The sequence below is a fragment of the Entelurus aequoreus genome, linkage group LG04 (assembly GCF_033978785.1).
Source record: "Entelurus aequoreus isolate RoL-2023_Sb linkage group LG04, RoL_Eaeq_v1.1, whole genome shotgun sequence".
Taxonomy (NCBI): domain Eukaryota; kingdom Metazoa; phylum Chordata; class Actinopteri; order Syngnathiformes; family Syngnathidae; genus Entelurus; species Entelurus aequoreus.
The window spans coordinates 72935404-72953816 of record NC_084734.1 but is presented as its reverse complement, the minus strand read 5'-3'; the positions used below and the strand labels follow the sequence as shown (position 1 = coordinate 72953816).

The window sequence follows — 18413 nt, the reverse complement described above, 5'->3', positions numbered from 1 at the left end:
TAAACAAAAGGTGAGTGCCGCTAAAAAAAAGGCATTGAATCTTAGGGATGGCTATGCAGAATGAAACCAAAACTGAACTGGCTGCAAAGTAAACAAAAACAGAATGCTGGACGACAGCAAAGACATACAGCGTGTGGAGCAGAGAAGGCATCCACAAAGTACATCCGAACATGACATGACAATCAACAATGTACCCACAAAGAAGGATAGCAACATCTTAAATATTTTTGATTGCTAAAACAAAGCAGGTGTGGGGAATAGCGCTTAGGGAAGAAATTAAACTGCTACAGGAAAATACTAACAAAACAGGAAAAGCCACCAAAAGACAAGAACTAAAACACTACACACAGGAAAACACAAAAAAACTCGAAATAAGTCACGGCGTGATGTGACAGGTTGTGACAGTACTTTGAGACAAGAGCTATAGTGATGCATGCTTAGTTATGGTTTGAATTGATGTCACATAATGTTTTCTGCTGGTGGTGTGCCTCCGCATTTTTTCAATGAAAAAAATGTGCCTTTGCAGGCATAGAGTATATTTATCCTTATGATATATGTTCATACACATTCATAATTATAGAAATTTGCTTGTGTAAAAACACTTTTTTTTTACTAAATCATATTTATTTTTCAATGAACAGCCACATAAACATGCCAAATGCTTAGTTTTAGTTGCGCTACGTTACATATAACGGTCTTATTTATTGTGTACAACTTAATTTGTAATCTTTAGAGACTTATATTCTTGTCAATTGACAAAAATTAGTTGTGTTAGCGTCGCTGGTAAGCTTTTATTAAAAAATTATGAACTACCATCCATGATATGGTAGTGTACAACAAGACGTTATAATATACGAAACATTGCATCAAAGCACAATGCAGAAGTGAATGTCCTCAGTCAGTGTTGCTTCTTGCTACTTTTTCCCCTCCACCAAAATGATGTGGTAACCAAATTTGGTCTTGACTGGGGGGTCCGTGTAAACAGGTTTATCCATGGAAGAAACAGCCAAGGCGAAAGCAGCATCCTGGAAAGGTCCAGTCATGGATCCTCGCGTCATCCAACCCAGGTCCCCCTGTGCAAAACAATTTCATGAGTTCAATCCCCAGAAAGCTAGACCAGTTTTCTGCACTTTACAAATTAATAATGTGAGTTTAGTGAATATTTCGATAATGTTTTTACAATATTGCAAAACAATACATATTTATATGAGTTATTTAGGCTCTCATACAAATTAATTTAGTCTTTTCTTGCTAATAAATGTTTTTCATTGTTGGATACTCATATTAAACAATGCCAAAATATTGTTTAACACATATTTGGGCGATAGATTGCAAAATAAATGCATCTGTGTTTTTTGTCCACAACATGTGAGCCACTACGAAATTTGATCAGCCGTTGAAGTCCAACGGAAAAAGACAGCGACATTACTACTTGATTTGTGGAAACAAGAAAAAGGTGAATAAAGTATTATTTTTTATCTAATTTTGGCATGTGCATAATTACACTGACATGTAACATGTAGTGACATAAATGTTGCTAAAAGCAGCTTCTATAGTCTGTATCGTTCGGAGTGTGCCGGTGTATGTAATGCTGTGACCAGGTGAATCTATACAATGTCTATGAAGTTTATTTTTGACTAAAAAAATCTGGAAAGACCTTCACACACAAATATCTAAAAAAACAAAAAACAAAACAGGTTATAGGCATTATTTCCACGGACCTGTGTTCCACGTGTGGCAGATAAATACAGCAAAAATAAGTGCATGATAAAAACAACTCGCCATAACACTGAATTAGTGGAAGCCCTAGCCTTCTTCCCTTTGCAAAAAATCTCCAAAGGCTTTTGTTTGTTCCTGTGGTCTTATTTTCTGGCTAACGTATCTGATGCGTTATAGTCAAGGACAAAAGCATAGATAGATATAGAATAAAACTAGATATAATTGTCATTAGTTTCAATAGGTTTTCATGGATTTCAATTCTAAAAGATATGTATTCAATCAATCAATCAATCAATGTTTACTTATATAGCCTATGGAAGTAATTGGAAGTTGCTGGCAGTCTTCAAAGTACCCCAAAGCTGCCACAAATAATTGGAGGATGCGGGAAGAACTGTGGACACTCTTGTGATTTTGGATCACATCGGACTGTCTGCCCCACAGGACTTTGAGGATCAGTCATAGACAATTTAGAGTGAAAAGCAAATATACAAAACTCGTATACAAAACATTCTAACTTGGATTGTTTCCCTGGCTTCGAGACTCTCCCGAAGGACAGTGCAGCGAAGACACAACAAACTCCCTTCTTGTCTCTCATGGACACACACCTGTTGTTGTTGACTTTGGACTAGCGACTGCACGACGTCAAGGCCGCGGAACGGAGACACACTGCAGGCTTACACACAAACATGCATCCACAAAAATATACGCCACACACATACATACCCCACCCCCCTCAATGCAAATCCCATAGGGGTGATGAAAGGATGGTCAGCGCCTGAGAGCTGCGGCCTACCACCATGACTCCGCACTCCCTTCCCTCTGTTGCTAGATATCTCGAGATGTATGTTGTAATATGTATATGTGCTTTGCTATGGAGGTTTTTTCCCCCTCCAGATTATATATCTAGATTGTATTTTTTTTACTCATCCTTCCGCAGCGTTTTACCTTTTTCCCCGTCTTTTACGGTGCGCCTTGTGGCGACCCATCAGCGTTCCTGTTCTGTAACCCTGTACACTGTTTGTTTGTCTAATCTTGAACGGGTTTGTGCTGAAAACAAAGTTTCGTTGTACTTGTGCAATGACAATTGCACAAGTACAACGATCAGTAATGTTCAAAATAAAAAAACGAACGTTGTGATGGGTTTTTGAAATGATTGTGTGCTTAAAATGAGCAAAATATATACATTCCAAATGTTATTATAAATGTGCCTGTTACTACATTAAATACACACTAACATCATGCATATGAAACCTTAATGGATTTGTATGGATGTTTTTTAAGGGCTTTTAAGGCATAATAGAGCGGCTCCCATAGATTCCATTGCAAGCAGACTTTTGAACACATTAAATATTTAGAATGCATTAAAAAAATACTTCCGTCGTCATGAATGGTAAATGGGTTATACTTGTATAGCGTTTTTCTACCTTCAAGGTAATCAAAGCGCTTTGACACTATTTCCACATTCACCCATCAACACACACATTCACACACTGCTTGGCACTCAGCATCAAGGGTTGGAATTGGGGGTTAAATCACCAAAAATGATTCCCGGGTGCGGCACCTCTGCTGCCCACGGCTGCCCTCACCTCCCAGGAGGGTGACCAAGGGGATGGGTCAAATGCAGAGGACAAATTTCACCTCACCTAGTGTGTGTGTGACAATCATTGGTACTTTAACTTTAACACTGATGGCGGGAGCTGCCATGCAAGGCCCTAACCACGACCCATCAGGAGCAAGGGTGAAGTGTCTTGCTCAAGGACACAACGGACGTGACGAGGTTGGTAGAAGGTGGGGATTGAACCAGGAACCCTCAGGTTGCTGGCACGGCCACTCTCCCAACCGTGCCACGCCGTCCTCATGTCTTTCATAATGATTGTGAATGATAGTCAAAATTCCCCAGAAAATGCAGTTTCCCTTTAATGTTTCTGTACGGCCCGAAGGTTGGGGACCGCTGCCCTAAGTTATCCCAGCGGGAATCCTATTCTTTATTATTCCCAAGGTGCTGCACCTATCCTTTAATCGTCTGTGAGACCTTCTTCCGGCTTGCAAACATCTGTTAAAGGGGCTTTTATCAACTATCAAGCATGCATGAGGTTAACTTACTCCTTGTCTTGCTTTGTCTTCACTGTATTGCGATGCTACTTCGCTGAAGCGAACCCCCGACTTCAGTTTCTCCATTGCCTCCATACATTTTCCGTGTTTCTCGCAGAGGATGTGACGCACCTAGTCACATGAGCACATGCATCTTATTAATGACGTCATTCAGTAGTAAGAATACAAACGTAGGGGTGTATCTACCTTGACAGCAGTGCCTCCTTTAGGTGCTTTATCTTTCTTCTCAGCATCTGCACTTCCTGACGCAGCTCCTGAGCAAGGCAAAGAAACGGCAATGAACGAATGACAAAACACTGCAATGTTATTAAACCCCCCGTACACGGTACACCACATGCACGCAATTGCAGCTCTATGCTAAAGTGACAAGCTAACACTCCGGAAGTATTGATTTACGGCTGAAGAACACAATTAAAGGCGAAAAAATAAAAACGAGTGCGAACCTTTAGCTCCCTTGCCGCCACCTTTGCCCTTTGGTGGCATTTTTAAAGAAACGCACACCGGACTTCAAATGGCTGGGGAAGAGAAAAACAAAACTACCATGGATTCAAGCTTGTGTAGTGGACATGCGCAGTAGACACGTGTCTTCTTCTATGGTCACATATTGGTGAATTGCAGTCTATACTGCCATCAAGTGTACAAAAAGTTTCTGACAAGTATATTTCAAAGTTAAAGTTAAAAGTACCAATGATTGTCACACACACACTAGGTGTGGTGAAATGTGTCCTCTGCATTTGACCCATCCCCTTGATCACCGCCTGGGAGGTGAGGGGAGCAGTGAGCAGCAGCAGTGGCCGCGCCCGGAAAATGTTTTGGTGATTTTACCCCCAATTCCAACCCTTGATGCTGAGTGCCAAGCAGGGAGGTAATGGGTCCCATTTGTATAGTCTTTGGTATGACTCGGCCGGGGTTTGAACGCACAACCTACCGATCTCAGGGCGGACACTGTAACCCAGACCTGGGAAAATTAAGGCCCTTTTCAATCTGACCCGCCGGACATTCCCAAATATTTTTTTTAGATCTTTAAGATGGAAAGGGTAGCTGCCATTATGATGTGCAGTGATGTTTTCTAATGACCGTAAGTCTTGAACTATACAAAGTATTTAAATGGTTGGAATCTGCTCTTTTGAATGATATACCAGTTATTATGGTAATCTAATTAGTTACTATGGTAATCTAATTAGTTACTATGGTCATCTAATTCAGTGGTCCCCAACCTTTTTGTAGCTGCGGACCGGTCAACGCTTGAAAATGTGTCCCACGGACCGGGGGCGGGAGTATGGTATAATAATGGTTTTTTTTTTTTTTTGTCCTAAAAAAATACAATCATGTGTGCTTACGGAGTGTATCCCTGCAGACTGTATTGATCTATATTGATATATAATGTATATATTGTGTTTTTATGTTGATTTCATTAAAAAAAAAAAAAAAATTTTTTTACATTTTACATTTTTTGTGCGGCCCGGTACCAATCGGTCCACGGACCGGTACCAGGCCGCGGCCCAGTGGTTGGGGACCACTGATCGAATTAGTTACTATGGTAATCTACGTCACAGCAGCTCAGACGAGGCACCAAGCAGTGTGGGCGGGAAGCGTTTCCACAGACGCGGAAGGAGACATTCACAACAAAGTTCTAAAGCTTAGTGATGTATCATATATATCAGATTGTAGGTGGGTTTATTTTGTACCCTTCGCGTTCATATTTCACTGTTTGTTGCATTTTTGTTGCGTTTCACTTGATTGTAAAATATGTCGATCGAAAGGGGGTGAGACATTCATATTTTGTCAATATTCAGTGTTTTATCGTTCATAGAAAAAATAAGAATTCCATTACGTTTTTTAAGGCGGTCTGTCATAACGTTTTTAGCATTCAATCAGACATTATTGTGAGGTTTTGTATTAGAGTCCCTAAAAATAGATATACCGGCCCCCAGACACATTTTTTTCTCTAAATGTGGCCCCCGAGTCAAAATAATTGCCCAGGCCTGCTCTAACCACTAGGCCACTGATCTTAATATAGTATTATGTAGCCAAAATTACAGCGTAGAAAATGGATGGATGGATGGATAGCCAGTAATAGTAAACATTGGCATAGCATATTATTATTATTATCATGTAATTATTTGCAGTGAAGGCAGGGGATATAAAACACAACAACTAGTGGTTAGAGTGTCCGCCCTGAGATCGGTAGGTTGTGAGTTCAAACCCCCGGGCGGGTCATACCAAAGACTGTAAAAATGGGACCCATTAACTCCCTACTTGGCACTCAGCATCAAGGGTTGAATCACCAAAAATGATTCCTGGGCGCGGCCATCACTTCTGCTCACTGCTCCCCTCACCTCCCAGGGGGTGATCAAGGGTGATGGGTCAAATGCAGAGAATAATTTCACCACACCTAGTGGTACTTTAACTTTAACTTAACTACAGTTTCAGCACATGAGTTTATTCATTTGTATATCTTATAGAAATACTTCGTTTTTAAATGATCATCCAAACTTGTAAATACGTGCTTTGTGTCTTTTTTTTTTTTTTTTTGCTTTGTTGTTGCCCAAGTCGTCCTTGATTATTCTACACCTGCTTGCTATTTTATTCCACTTTTTTTTTGTTTTAAATAGTATTTTTAGAATGTGCCATTAAAACATTTGCTGTGGGCCACAAACGACACTCGGGCCACACTTTGGACACTCCTGCAATAGACCAACAGAAAAAGTCAGATATAGATGGTAATTCTAAAAACATTCTTAGCCAGTTTAAAAAAAAAAAATGTTTGAATATTTAACATTTTATTGAAATGAACCATGAATAAATGCATACATAAACACAGATGTATACATTTATTAAACTTACCTGTGAACAAGCTGTCAGAAAACCATAGACATTCATTAACAGAACGCAAAGGGGCCCCCCTCTCACATTTCACAGCGTCCGGTCTCCATAGCAACCACGACACAAAGCCCTTCATGGCACAGCAGCCTTGTGTACTAAAGGTTCCTCCCCACTATCCCGACTATTGACAATGGAGAAGTATGAGAAGGTGTCGCGTTTGGGCAGAGGCGCGGCAGGAGAAGTCTTCCTGATGAGACACACCGAGGCCAAGAGTCTGCATGCCGTGAAGAGGATCAAACTGGAAAGCAAACACACACAAGCGGCCATTCTTCAAGAGGCGGAGATCATAAGGAAGCTGGAGCAGCCTCACATTGTGAACTGCAGCGACGCCTTCGCGAGCCCTGCGGACGGCTTCATTTACATCGTGATGGACTACTGTGACGGCGGGACCTTAGACGATAAAGTCCAAGAGAGGCAACCGGGTCGTTTCTTCCCAGAGGGAGTGGTCATGGGCTGGTTTGTGCAAGTCGCCCTGGCTGTTAATTATATACACAAAGCTAAAATAGTTCACAGAGACATCAAAACGTCCAACGTGTTGCTGACAAAACGAGGCACGGTGAAGTTAGGAGACTTCGGGGTGTCCAGAATCATGACGAGCACAGCTGACATGGCCTCCACTTGTGTCGGAACTCCTTGCTACCTCAGCCCCGAACTGTGCCAGGATGTGCCATACAGCTCCAAGTGTGACATGTGGGCTCTGGGCTGCCTGCTGTACGAGATCTGCGCTCTAAAACCCCCTTTTGCAGCGAACAACCTCCTCAGTCTGTTTATCAAGATCACTAAAGGAGAGTACCACCCCGTGCCTGAACTTTACTCTCGAAATGTCAGCTCTTTGATGCACGGGATGTTGTGCGTTGAACCTGAAAACAGGCCAAGCGCCGCCTGCATCCTTGACAGCGCCTTTGTCCAAGAACATTTACGGCGCATTCAATGCGAAGACACACACACGATGCAACACTTTCCTCCGGACGAGGACATGGGCCGTCATGCTCCCTGTGAGCAAAGTCTGAGCGAGGTGGAGGAGGATGGTGCTGGTGGTTGCTTTTACCCTGACGACTTTGACGAGGGGGAAAGTTTGTCTTCCTTAGAGGAACGGAGTCAACACTCAGACTTATCATCAAGGAGCCACTCTGCTGAACCTCTTGGTAATGTGAAGTACCTTGGATGGATGCATGATAGACAGAGATAGTGAGTGTGTCCAGTGTATGCATGCAGGCACATGAGATAATGTATTCAACTCAACATTACATGCCCTTTTTTGCTAACCCCCCCAGCTTTTTTATGCAGTTTAAATCGACCTGAGAGTGTGCAGGTGTCCCTAATACCCAAGGCCGCCGAAAAGGGGGGGTAAAGGAGACGGATTCTAGGGGCCCATGATGGAGGGGGGCCCAGAGAGGCCCCTAATGATGATGAAATTATAATACAGGGGGCCCTGTAAAGATTCTTTTCATGGGGCCCAAAATCCCTAGCGGCGCCCCTGCTAATACCATACCATACCATACCATACCAACTTTATTTATAAAGCCCTTTAAAAACAATTACAGTTGAAGAACAAAGGGCTGTACACCACAAATAAATACAGGCAAAGGACAGACTAAAAAATAACATTTGAAACAGAGGTAAAATACACACACACACACACACATTTTATATATATATATATATATATATATATATATATATATATATATATATATATATATATATATATATATATATATATATATATATATATATATATATATATATATTATATACATATATAATATATACATATACTATATACATACTGTATATATTATATACATATATAATATATACATATACTATACATATACATATATAATATATACACATACATATATAATATATACGTATAGTCTATATATAGTATATGTATAAATATACACACACACATCACACACATATATATATACATATATATACACATATATACATATATATACACATATATATATAAATATATACATATATACGGTATATATATATATACATATATATATATAAATACATATATATATATATATATACATATATATATTTATATATATATATACATATATACATATATATATATATATGCATACATATATATATATATATATATTATATATACATATATATATACATATAAATGCATGTATATATATATATATATATATATATATATATATATATTATATATATATATATATATATACATATATATATATATATATACATACATATATATGAATATATATGCATATATATATATATATATATATATATATATATATATATATATATATATATATATATATATATATATATTATATATACATATATATACATATAAATGCATGTATATATTTATATATATATACATACATATATATGAATATATATGCATATATATATATATATATATATATATATATATACATACATATATATGAATATATATGCATATATATATATATATATATATATATATATATATATATATATATATATATATAGTATATATATACACATACGTATATATATATAGTATATATATACACATACGTATATATATATATATATATATAATATATATATATATATATATATATATATATATATATATATATATATATATATATATATATATATATATATATATATATATATATATATATATATATATATATATATATATACAATTTAAGAGCAATTTGTTGGATAAAAAGCAGTTCAAGGTCTCATGCTGGTGTGACTGGGTGAATCTATATAAAGTTAAAGTACCACTGATAGTCACACTCACACACTAGGTGTGGTGAAATTACCCTCTGCGTTTGACCCACCCCCTGGGAAGTGAGGGGAGCAGTGAGCAGCAGCGGTGGCCACGCTCGGGAATCATTTTGGTGATTTAACCCCCAATTCCAACCCTTGATGCTGAGTGCCAAGCAGTGACGTAATGGGTCCCATTTGTATAGTCTTTGGTATGACTCGGCCGGGGTTTGAATACCTACCGATCTCAGGGCGGACACTCTAACCACTAGGCCACTGATCTTAATATAGTATTATGTAGCCAAAATTCAATTTGGTTGCATTATAGCCAGTAATAGTAAATATTGGGATAGCATATTATTAGTATTATCATGTAATTATTTGCAGTGAAGGCAGGGGATATAAAACACAACAACTAATGGTTAGAGTGTCCGCCCTGGGATCGGTAGGTTATGAGTTCAAACCCCGGCCGGGTTATACCAAAGACTGTAAAAATGGGACCCACTACCTCCCTGCTTGGCACTCAGCATCAAGGGTTGGAATTGGGGGTTGAATCACCAAAAATTATTCCTGGGCGTGGCCACTGCTGCTGCTCACTGCTCCCCTCACCTCCCAGGGAGTGATCAAGGGTGATGGGTCAAATGCAGAGAATAATTTTGCCACACCTAGTGGTACTATAACTTTAACTTAACTACAGTTTCAGCACATGAGTTTATTCATTTGTATATCTTATAGAAATACTTTGTTTTTAAATGATCATCTTTGGTATGACTCGGCCGGGGTTTGAACTCACGACCTACCGATCTCAGGGCGGACACTCTAACCACAAGGCCACTAAACAGGATTTTTATACATTTTTTATTTTATTTGTATTTTTTATTTAAGAATCTTATTTTCGACCGTGTGAGGAAAAAACGACTTAAGATTCATATATTTAAACAGTGTACATTTTTAAAAGATAAATTATGATACGTTAGGAAAGTCGAGCGTGGTTTCACTTGTAATTTTCGGAACACTTTCAAAAACCAACATCTTGCAGACAGACTCAACAAACAGGTTATAAACGTGACCGTGGAGCAAAATTGATGCAACATTTACACCAACACATATCCAATACATATCATCCAGACCACTTGGAAGTGTTTTCAAAGTAGATTCAAATCATCATATGTTGCAATTAATTTATGGGAGTGTGTTCATAACCATTAAACGTTATAATACGGAACGTCGTAAGCCTAGGACCACGGGTATCCATTCTCGTTTTCTGCACATTATTCCACATTGCTCTCCAAAAACTGACATCTAGGCAGGTTTAACTAACTGAAGTCAAAGTTGAACTAGTTTTTTTCCTAACAATATATTTTATTGACTTGTCAAAATGAAAAATTTTACTTGTTTCAATCACTTATTTTACATAGATAAGTTATTCAAATATGTACAAATTGATTATAAAAATTAGGGCTCTCAACGTTAACATAATAAAAGAAAACCATTGTTTTATCATATATGAATGAATATAAATCCCATTCGGACTAAGGCGTAAACTGGAAGACATGTGCATTGTTAAACGGTCTGAGAGGCTGCCAATTTCGCTCCCAAACAGAACTTTAAATAAAACTGAGGTAACTTGTTAGTATTGCAGCAACAAACGTTCTTATCATCGGCGCAAATCAAGTTTAAAATACCATCTTAAAGTGAAACATATACTCAAGGCTAGCATTATTGTTACATCGACAACAAACTAAAGATGACCAACTCCGCTGGCAAAGTTCACTGCGTCAATGTTTTAAACAAAAGCACCACAGACAAGTTGGACAGCCACCGCATGTAAACCACTTACATCTGTGAAGACCAAGTCCTGCAAGAAGATGTGATTCATATCACCAAAGCGGATCTTTCGTACAATACCTTGGAGAGGCACAGTTACATCATGAATAAACCAACTGTGTTACACAAACAAGGGCATCAAGTTGCATCTCCCGGCTGAATGTGAATTGACTTTGTTTACTGGAAAAAATGGACATGAATAAGTAATCACAACGAGCTGGGGTCGCATTGTACCAAAAAAAAGATCAGCATTTACAGTTATCTTATAAGGTGAATAAGGTTGTCTGTTTAAAAAACTGGTTTAAACCGAAGAAGAGTAAATGCATAGTAGGACGTAATGATGCACGCGCATTCGTTTTTAAAGGCCTACTGAAACCCACTACTACCGACCACGCAGTCTGATAGTTTATATATCAATGATGAAATCTTAACATTGCAACACATGCCAATACGGCCGGGTTAGATTAGTAAAGTGCAATTTTAAATTTCCCGCAAAATATCCTGCTGAAATCGTCTCGGTATGATGACATTTGTGCGTGACGTCACGTATTGTAGCGGACATTTTGGGACACCATTTAGCTATTAAGTCGTCTGTTTTCATCGCAAAATTCCACAGTATTCTGGACATCTGTGTTGGTGAATCTTTTGCAATTTGTTTAATGAACAATGGAGACAGCAAATAAGAAAGCTGTAGGTGGGAAGCGGTGTATTAGCGGCCGGCTGCAGCAACACAAACACGTAGCCGGTGTTTCGTTGTTTACATTCCCGAAAGATGACAGTCAAGCTTTACCATTGGCCTGTGGAGAACTGGGACAACAGAGACTCTTACCAGGAGGACTTTGAGTTGGATACGCGGTACCGTGTGTACGCAGCTGTGGCTTCCAAACATTTGATCGCCTGCCCGTACATGCGTGCCGCTATGTGCATGTCACGTACGTAACTTTGGGGACTTTGGGGAAATATATGTGCTGTATGAACTTTGCAGAAGTGAACGGTACTTTGGGCTGTGGGATTGAGTGTGTTGTGCGGGTGTTTGATTTGTATTGGCGGGTTATATGGACGGGAGGGGGGAAGTGTTTGTTAAGTGGGATTCATTTGTGGCATATTAAATATAAGCCTGGTTGTGTTGTGGCTAATAGAGTGTATATATGTCTTGTGTTTATTTACTGTTTTAGTCATTCCCAGCTGAATATCAGGTCCCACCCGCCTCTCACAGCATCTTCCCTATCTGAATCGCTTCCACTGCCCTCTAGTCCATCACTCTCACTTTTCCTCATCCACGAATCTTTCAGTAGGCCTTTAGTTTTGGGTGTTGTTAGCTAATGATAGGGATTTGGATAGCTAGCGCTAGTTGCCATTGAATGTATATTCTGTCATAACAACAACATGACTGCAAATTGTTTGTTGCTTCTCCTGCGCTGCTTTGCTACGTATGTGTGCACGCGCTTCCTGCGCGTTCGTTTAAACGAGACAGGTTGAATGACTTCTGTAAACACCAATATTTTTATTTGGGTCGGTAATTTTTTGTTATATCATAAACTTAGTAATTGTGAAAAATATAAACAATGGTAAATATTAATGTGTGCGGTTAAACCACTGATGGTAACACAAGCTAACCAATAATGTTTTTGTTATATTTTTTGCTTGTAAAAATGTAACTTCGGGAAAGTTGCAAACAGCTTTTTGATCAAGGGCTGTTTTATCTTCATCTTCATCTTTTTTACCAAACATGTATGTTCTTCCAATTCTGACAAAACTGAGAAAAATAATGCATGTGTTCATGCTATTGTACTATATGTCTTTTAAACTTGAATATTATCAGATCATGCAACAAACAATATTATATTGTCATATATTGTGTTGTTAAAATAAAAATTCATGCTGAAATATCTACTAGTCCCCCTGACGCATGATTTCAAAGCAAGTTAGCCGTCAATCTGTACGCAAAAAAAAATAAAAAAAAATAAAATGTCAGAGGCAATTGTGTGAAAATATGTGGCGGTTATACATTAATAGTCATATATATTCGTTGTTACAAGCGGCTCTGCGAGGGCAGTCGTAACTGTGATGTGGCGTGAAAAGAAAACAGGTTTGACACCCCTGACATAGAGAGAGGAAATACTAAAATCTCTGTTCTAATTCATCCTTCAGGTGTTTGATGGGGTTAGATCGGTGCTTTAAAAGGGGAACTGCACTTTTTTTGGAATGTAGTCTATCATTCCCAAGACAAGGACACATGTTTTTCCTTTTTTTACGCATTCTAAATCTTAAATAAACACTAGCAAAAGTCAGCTAACAATGGAGCCAAAGGAAGTCGCTCTATACCGCCTATAAAGCGCTCTAAAAAACATACAAAAACCTTCATCATTGTTTCATATACACCAGGGGTGTCCAAACTTTTGGGGGCCGCATCGGACTAAAAAATGTGGTTGAGGGCCGAAAGCCAACTGCACGTAAAGTAACTATATACATATATACATATAAATATATATTCACACACATACATATACATATGTTCACACACATACATATCTATCCATCTATCTATCTATCTATCTATCTATCTATCTATCTATCTATCTATCTATCTATCTATCTATCTATCTATCTATCTATCTATCTATCTATCTATCTATCTATCTATACAGTATATACTCACACACATACATGCATACATATATATATATATATATATATATATATATATATATATATATATATATATATATATATATATATATATATATATATATGTATATATATATATATATATATTATATATATATAAATATATACATGTATAAATATATATGTATATATATATGTGTGTATGCATACATACATACACACACACTTATTATATTAATTGTAATATAATTGGATATTAAGAGTATGCAAAAGTTTGACTTCTACCTTGTTTACTTCTGTGACAACCTCCTTAAAGGCCTACTGAAATGATTTTTTAAAAATTTAAACGGGGATAGCAGATCCATTCTATGTGTCATACTTGATCATTTTGCGATATTGCCATATTTTTGCTGAAAGGATTTAGTAGAGAACATCGACGATAAAGTTCGCAACTTTTGGACGCTGATAAAAAAAAGCCTTGCCCCTACCGGAAGTAGTGTGACATCACAAGCTGGAGTGCTGCTCACATTTCCCTATTGTTTACACCAGCAGCGAGAGAGATTCGGACAGAGAAAGCGACGATTACCCCATTAATTTGAGCGAGGATGAAAGATTCGTGGATGAGGAAAGTGAGAGTGAAGGACTATAGTGCAGTGCAGGACGTATCTTTTTTCGCTCTGACCGTAACTTAGGTACAAGTGTTCATTGGATTCCACACTTTCTCCTTTTTCTATTGTGGATCACGGATTTGTATTTTAAACCACCTCGGATACTATATCCTCTTGAAAATGAGAGTCGAGAACGCGAAATGGACATTCACAGTGACTTTTATCTCCACAACAATACATCGGCGAAGCACTTTCGCTATGGAGCTAACGTGATAGCATCGGGCTCAAATGCAGATATAAACAGACGAAATAAACCCCTGACTGGAAAAATAGACAAAAAATCAACAATATTATTAAACCCTGGACATGTAAATACACGGTTAATGCTTTCCAGCTTGGCGAAGATTAATAATGCTGTTGCTAACGACGCCATTGAAGCTAACTTAGCAACCGGACCTCACAGAGCTATGATAAAAACATTAGCGCTCCAGCTACGCCAGCCAGCCCTCATCTGCTCATCAACACCCGTGCTCACCTGCGTTCCAGCGATCGACGGAAGGACGAAGGACTTCACCCGATCATCCGTGCGGCTAGCGTCGGCTAGCGTCGGCTAGCGCGTCTGCTATCCAAGTCAAAGTCCTCCTTGTTGTGTAGCTACAGCCAGCCGCTAATACACCGATCCCACCTACTACTTTCTTCTTTGCAGTCTTCATTGTTCATTAAACAAATTGCAAAAGATTCACCAACACAGATGTCCAGAATACTCTGGAATTTTGAGATGAAAACAGAGCGTTTTTGTATTGGATTCAAAGGTGTACCAACACTTCCGTTTAACTAGTGACGTCACTCGCATACGTCATCATACATAGACGTTTTCAACCGAAAGTTTAGCGGGAAATTTAAAATTGCACTTTATAAGTCAACCCGGCCGTATTGGCATGTGTTGCAATGTTAAGATTTCATCATTGATATATAAACTATCCTACTGCGTGGTCGGTAGTAGTGGGTTTCAGTAGGCCTTTAAAGTTTTGTAATCAATCAGAATTATCAAGCAGCTAAAATGCACCAAACATGGATAAGTATGGAGAGTCTTTTAAGCATTTTCCCGTCACGCTTTGTAATTACAAAAAAAATGTTTATGGTGATTGGACGTTTTTTATAATATCCACAAAGTTCAGTGACCATGTCTGTTTACATTTCGGGTTGGTTGGATTTTTTCGATATTTTTTTTTTTGCACCATGATAAGGGAAGGTTGTTTGCATTCGGTCATATAAATAGATGCTGCACATTCCAAACATATAAAGTCTTTGACCAGGAAAAACTCATGTTGTGCACTAGATTGTGTCAAAACAGCAGCATTTAAAGTGTTATACCTTTAAAATGAATATAACATTCCTTATTAAACTCATGACGTGTCGCGGGCCAAGTTGAAGACACCGGCGGGCCGCATTTGGCCCGCGGACCGTACTTTGGACACCCCTGATATAGACGCTATAAGTATATGTGTAATATAGTAACATGCACATTCATAATAACATGTAATATTGAGGTATTTTGCTCATTTTAGTCATATGACGTAGTATTTATTTCACAGACACGTCACAACGTTTTGCTTTTTCCTTCAACAACAACAAAACTACTACTAATAATGGCAGACTTCATGAGAGACAACAACCACTACTTTGGGACAAATAGTGATCCAGAACCTTATATTTTTGAGCGTGAATATAAAGGTGGAAGAGCTACAAGTTTTAGAATGTGTGTGATAAATAGATCCAACTTAAATGAAACACTCAACAATCATGTAGCAGTATAGCTAAGTGCTGAACAAAAAATACGGACTACAAACTTAATAAAACAATCACTTACTGTTAAATGTCTGCTCTCAGTGGAATGCCAACTGATGGTATGTTTATATCTTCCTGTTTAGATGAAGAATTATTTATAATCCTCACAAAGCGTAAAAAAAATGCCTTTCTCGCCATCTTTGGGTATAATTCGAATGTCAAACTTGACCAACTTTTCGATTTATGGCCGAGGCCTTTTACTATACGATTTCTGATCTAGAATTTTTTCACTAGCTCAGAGGCCATCCCAACAGCTCACCGGCTCAATATGTCAATATAGCAGCATGAGCTCGTTAGCTCCTGTTATTGCTAATACTTGGTTAATATTCAAGTCACGAGATATAAATGGAGTATTGTTGGCGGTTTTTGGATGTTTTTTTTAGAGGGATTTATGAGCGGAATAGTATACACCCAATTCGTTGCATTGTTAGCCAGCTTCTACTTGCCGTATTTAGCGATTTAGAATGCATAAAAAAACTAATAACATCTGTGTTCTTGTCTTACATAGGGATTGAGGATGATAGGCACAATTCCAAAAAAAGTGTACGTCCCCTTTAAAGTTATTCCGTACTAAACTTGCCTTTATTAAGTATGCCTTTATTGACCAAAGGACTCTACCAAAATATCTTGGTAGAATGAAGAATTCAGGGTGTTAAGAGGAGTTATCTGTGTTCTGTGACGCTCATTTACTGCGTCTTCAGTATTGCATGGATGCATTGGCAGTGTAGGGCAAGGCAAGTTTATTTATAGAGAACAATTTGTACGCAAGGCAATTCAAACAAGCAGAGCTGTTTTAAAGTCTATTCTCTGAGTGACAGGAAGCCAGTGCAGTGACCAAAGCACTGGACTAATATGGTCGGATTTCCAGGTTTCGCTCAGGACTCGAGCAGCAGGGCACAGATTGATGAGGTCATTACTTGCCATGCAGACATCATCCATTCCTTTGCATAAAATCCGGGCATCTGATATCATTTCTGGCAGAAAAACACTACTGATATGCTCCGATGTTTCATTTTCATGCCGATATCAGCCAATATCATCGGACATCTCTAGAAAGAAGTGACCTTTTAGCTGGGTGGACTTGTGTACTCTGTGGTTGCATATTCACAGAGGGTATTTTTGGCTGTTATTTGTCAACTATTAACCCAAAAAACTAACCCAGAAGTTTCGAGGGGGAATTCAAAACAGAAACAGAAACAAGACAGTCCACCTCAACAATAGTTTCGAAGGGGTCATGATACCGTTTTAGCTTTACACTAACTTGAACTAAAAAGAATTGCTACAGCTGCACAAGCAAAACCACAAGTTCCTCAAACCTGCATTGTCACTTTATTCTAATAAGCCTTTGCACCTCTGGGGTTGTTCTAGGAAGTCAAATGTAATCATTTAGACATTAGACATGATAAAGTTTGAGTTTGTACGCAGAATCTGCAATAAAAGCATAGCAAACTCACAACATGTTTTGTCTCTTACAGTGTTTTCACAATGTTGCCACGGTGACCAAGCTGAGTATCCGGATGACTTTGAGGAAGAAGAGGAGAAGGAAGAAAGCGTGGCGTTGATAGATGGGATTCACGCTTCCTCTCTCCAGCATGATGATTCCTTGGATGAGTTCCAGCTCTGTGATGCCGGAGGAATGGCCGTCACGCTGAAGGCCTTGAAGGAAAAGGGATGAAGAGAAACAACAACATATATAGAGTACATTTGTCTGAGTTACAAGAATTCATATTCAAATTCCAGGGAAATGTTTCCTGTTCAAACCATCTCTGTGCAGATAAAAAAACCAATCATCCAGATACTAGAGTTTTCCTGCAATCCTTCTTCTGCCATAGAAAAGAGAGTCTTAATCTCAATGGGACTTTCTAGTAATGTATGCCAGTCTGGCCGTTGTCCAATAAAGACATGTCCTTTGCAAAATACTTATTCTTGTTGTTATTAAGAGGTGAGGTGAGGATAGAGAACACCAAGCTGCAGCACATTGAGGTTTGTCAAAACTAACTACCGTACATG

The 18413-nt window shown here is 38.3% G+C and overlaps 4 protein-coding genes across 4 annotated transcripts in view; 3 read left to right on the top strand and 1 right to left on the bottom strand.

Annotated features, from left to right (window-relative positions):
• LOC133649000 (uncharacterized) overlaps window positions 1-18413 on the top strand; it is a 1204785-nt gene that overhangs the window by 113198 nt on the left and 1073174 nt on the right. The gene's annotated exons all lie outside the window — the stretch shown is intronic.
• Window positions 603-4432, bottom strand: pin4 (protein (peptidylprolyl cis/trans isomerase) NIMA-interacting, 4 (parvulin)). Its single transcript, XM_062045644.1, has 4 exons — window positions 4275-4432; window positions 4018-4085; window positions 3823-3942; window positions 603-1073 (listed from the first exon to the last, which is right to left on the bottom strand). The coding sequence occupies exons 1-4, from the start codon at window positions 4312-4314 to the stop codon at window positions 915-917; spliced, it is 387 nt and encodes a 128-aa protein (XP_061901628.1). The 5' UTR covers window positions 4315-4432; the 3' UTR covers window positions 603-914.
• LOC133649223 (serine/threonine-protein kinase Nek3-like) lies at window positions 6848-18078 on the top strand. Its single transcript, XM_062046054.1, has 2 exons — window positions 6848-7862; window positions 17879-18078. The coding sequence occupies exons 1-2, from the start codon at window positions 6848-6850 to the stop codon at window positions 18076-18078; spliced, it is 1215 nt and encodes a 404-aa protein (XP_061902038.1).
• Window positions 6848-18274, top strand: nek12 (NIMA-related kinase 12). Its single transcript, XM_062043854.1, has 2 exons — window positions 6848-7862; window positions 17879-18274. Exons 1-2 carry the CDS (start codon window positions 6848-6850, stop codon window positions 18076-18078), a joined length of 1215 nt encoding a protein of 404 aa, XP_061899838.1. The 3' UTR covers window positions 18079-18274.

What these genes read in the sequence shown, in the direction of transcription:
- pin4 (XM_062045644.1), bottom strand. Translation starts at nt 4,314, where the DNA reads ATGCCACCAAAGGGCAAAGGTGGCGGCAAGGGAGCTAAAG. An exon ending in TGGCGGCAAGGGAGCTAAAG is followed by an intron (nt 4,086 to 4,274) that starts GTTCGCACTCGT and finishes TGCCTTGCTCAG; the next exon opens with GAGCTGCGTCAGGAAGTGCA. An exon ending in AAGGAGGCACTGCTGTCAAG is followed by an intron (nt 3,943 to 4,017) that starts GTAGATACACCC and finishes TCATGTGACTAG; the next exon opens with GTGCGTCACATCCTCTGCGA.
- LOC133649223 (XM_062046054.1), top strand. Translation starts at nt 6,848, where the DNA reads ATGGAGAAGTATGAGAAGGTGTCGCGTTTGGGCAGAGGCGCGGCAGGA. An exon ending in CCACTCTGCTGAACCTCTTG is followed by an intron (nt 7,863 to 17,878) that starts GTAATGTGAAGT and finishes TGTCTCTTACAG; the next exon opens with TGTTTTCACAATGTTGCCAC.
- nek12 (XM_062043854.1), top strand. Translation starts at nt 6,848, where the DNA reads ATGGAGAAGTATGAGAAGGTGTCGCGTTTGGGCAGAGGCGCGGCAGGA. An exon ending in CCACTCTGCTGAACCTCTTG is followed by an intron (nt 7,863 to 17,878) that starts GTAATGTGAAGT and finishes TGTCTCTTACAG; the next exon opens with TGTTTTCACAATGTTGCCAC.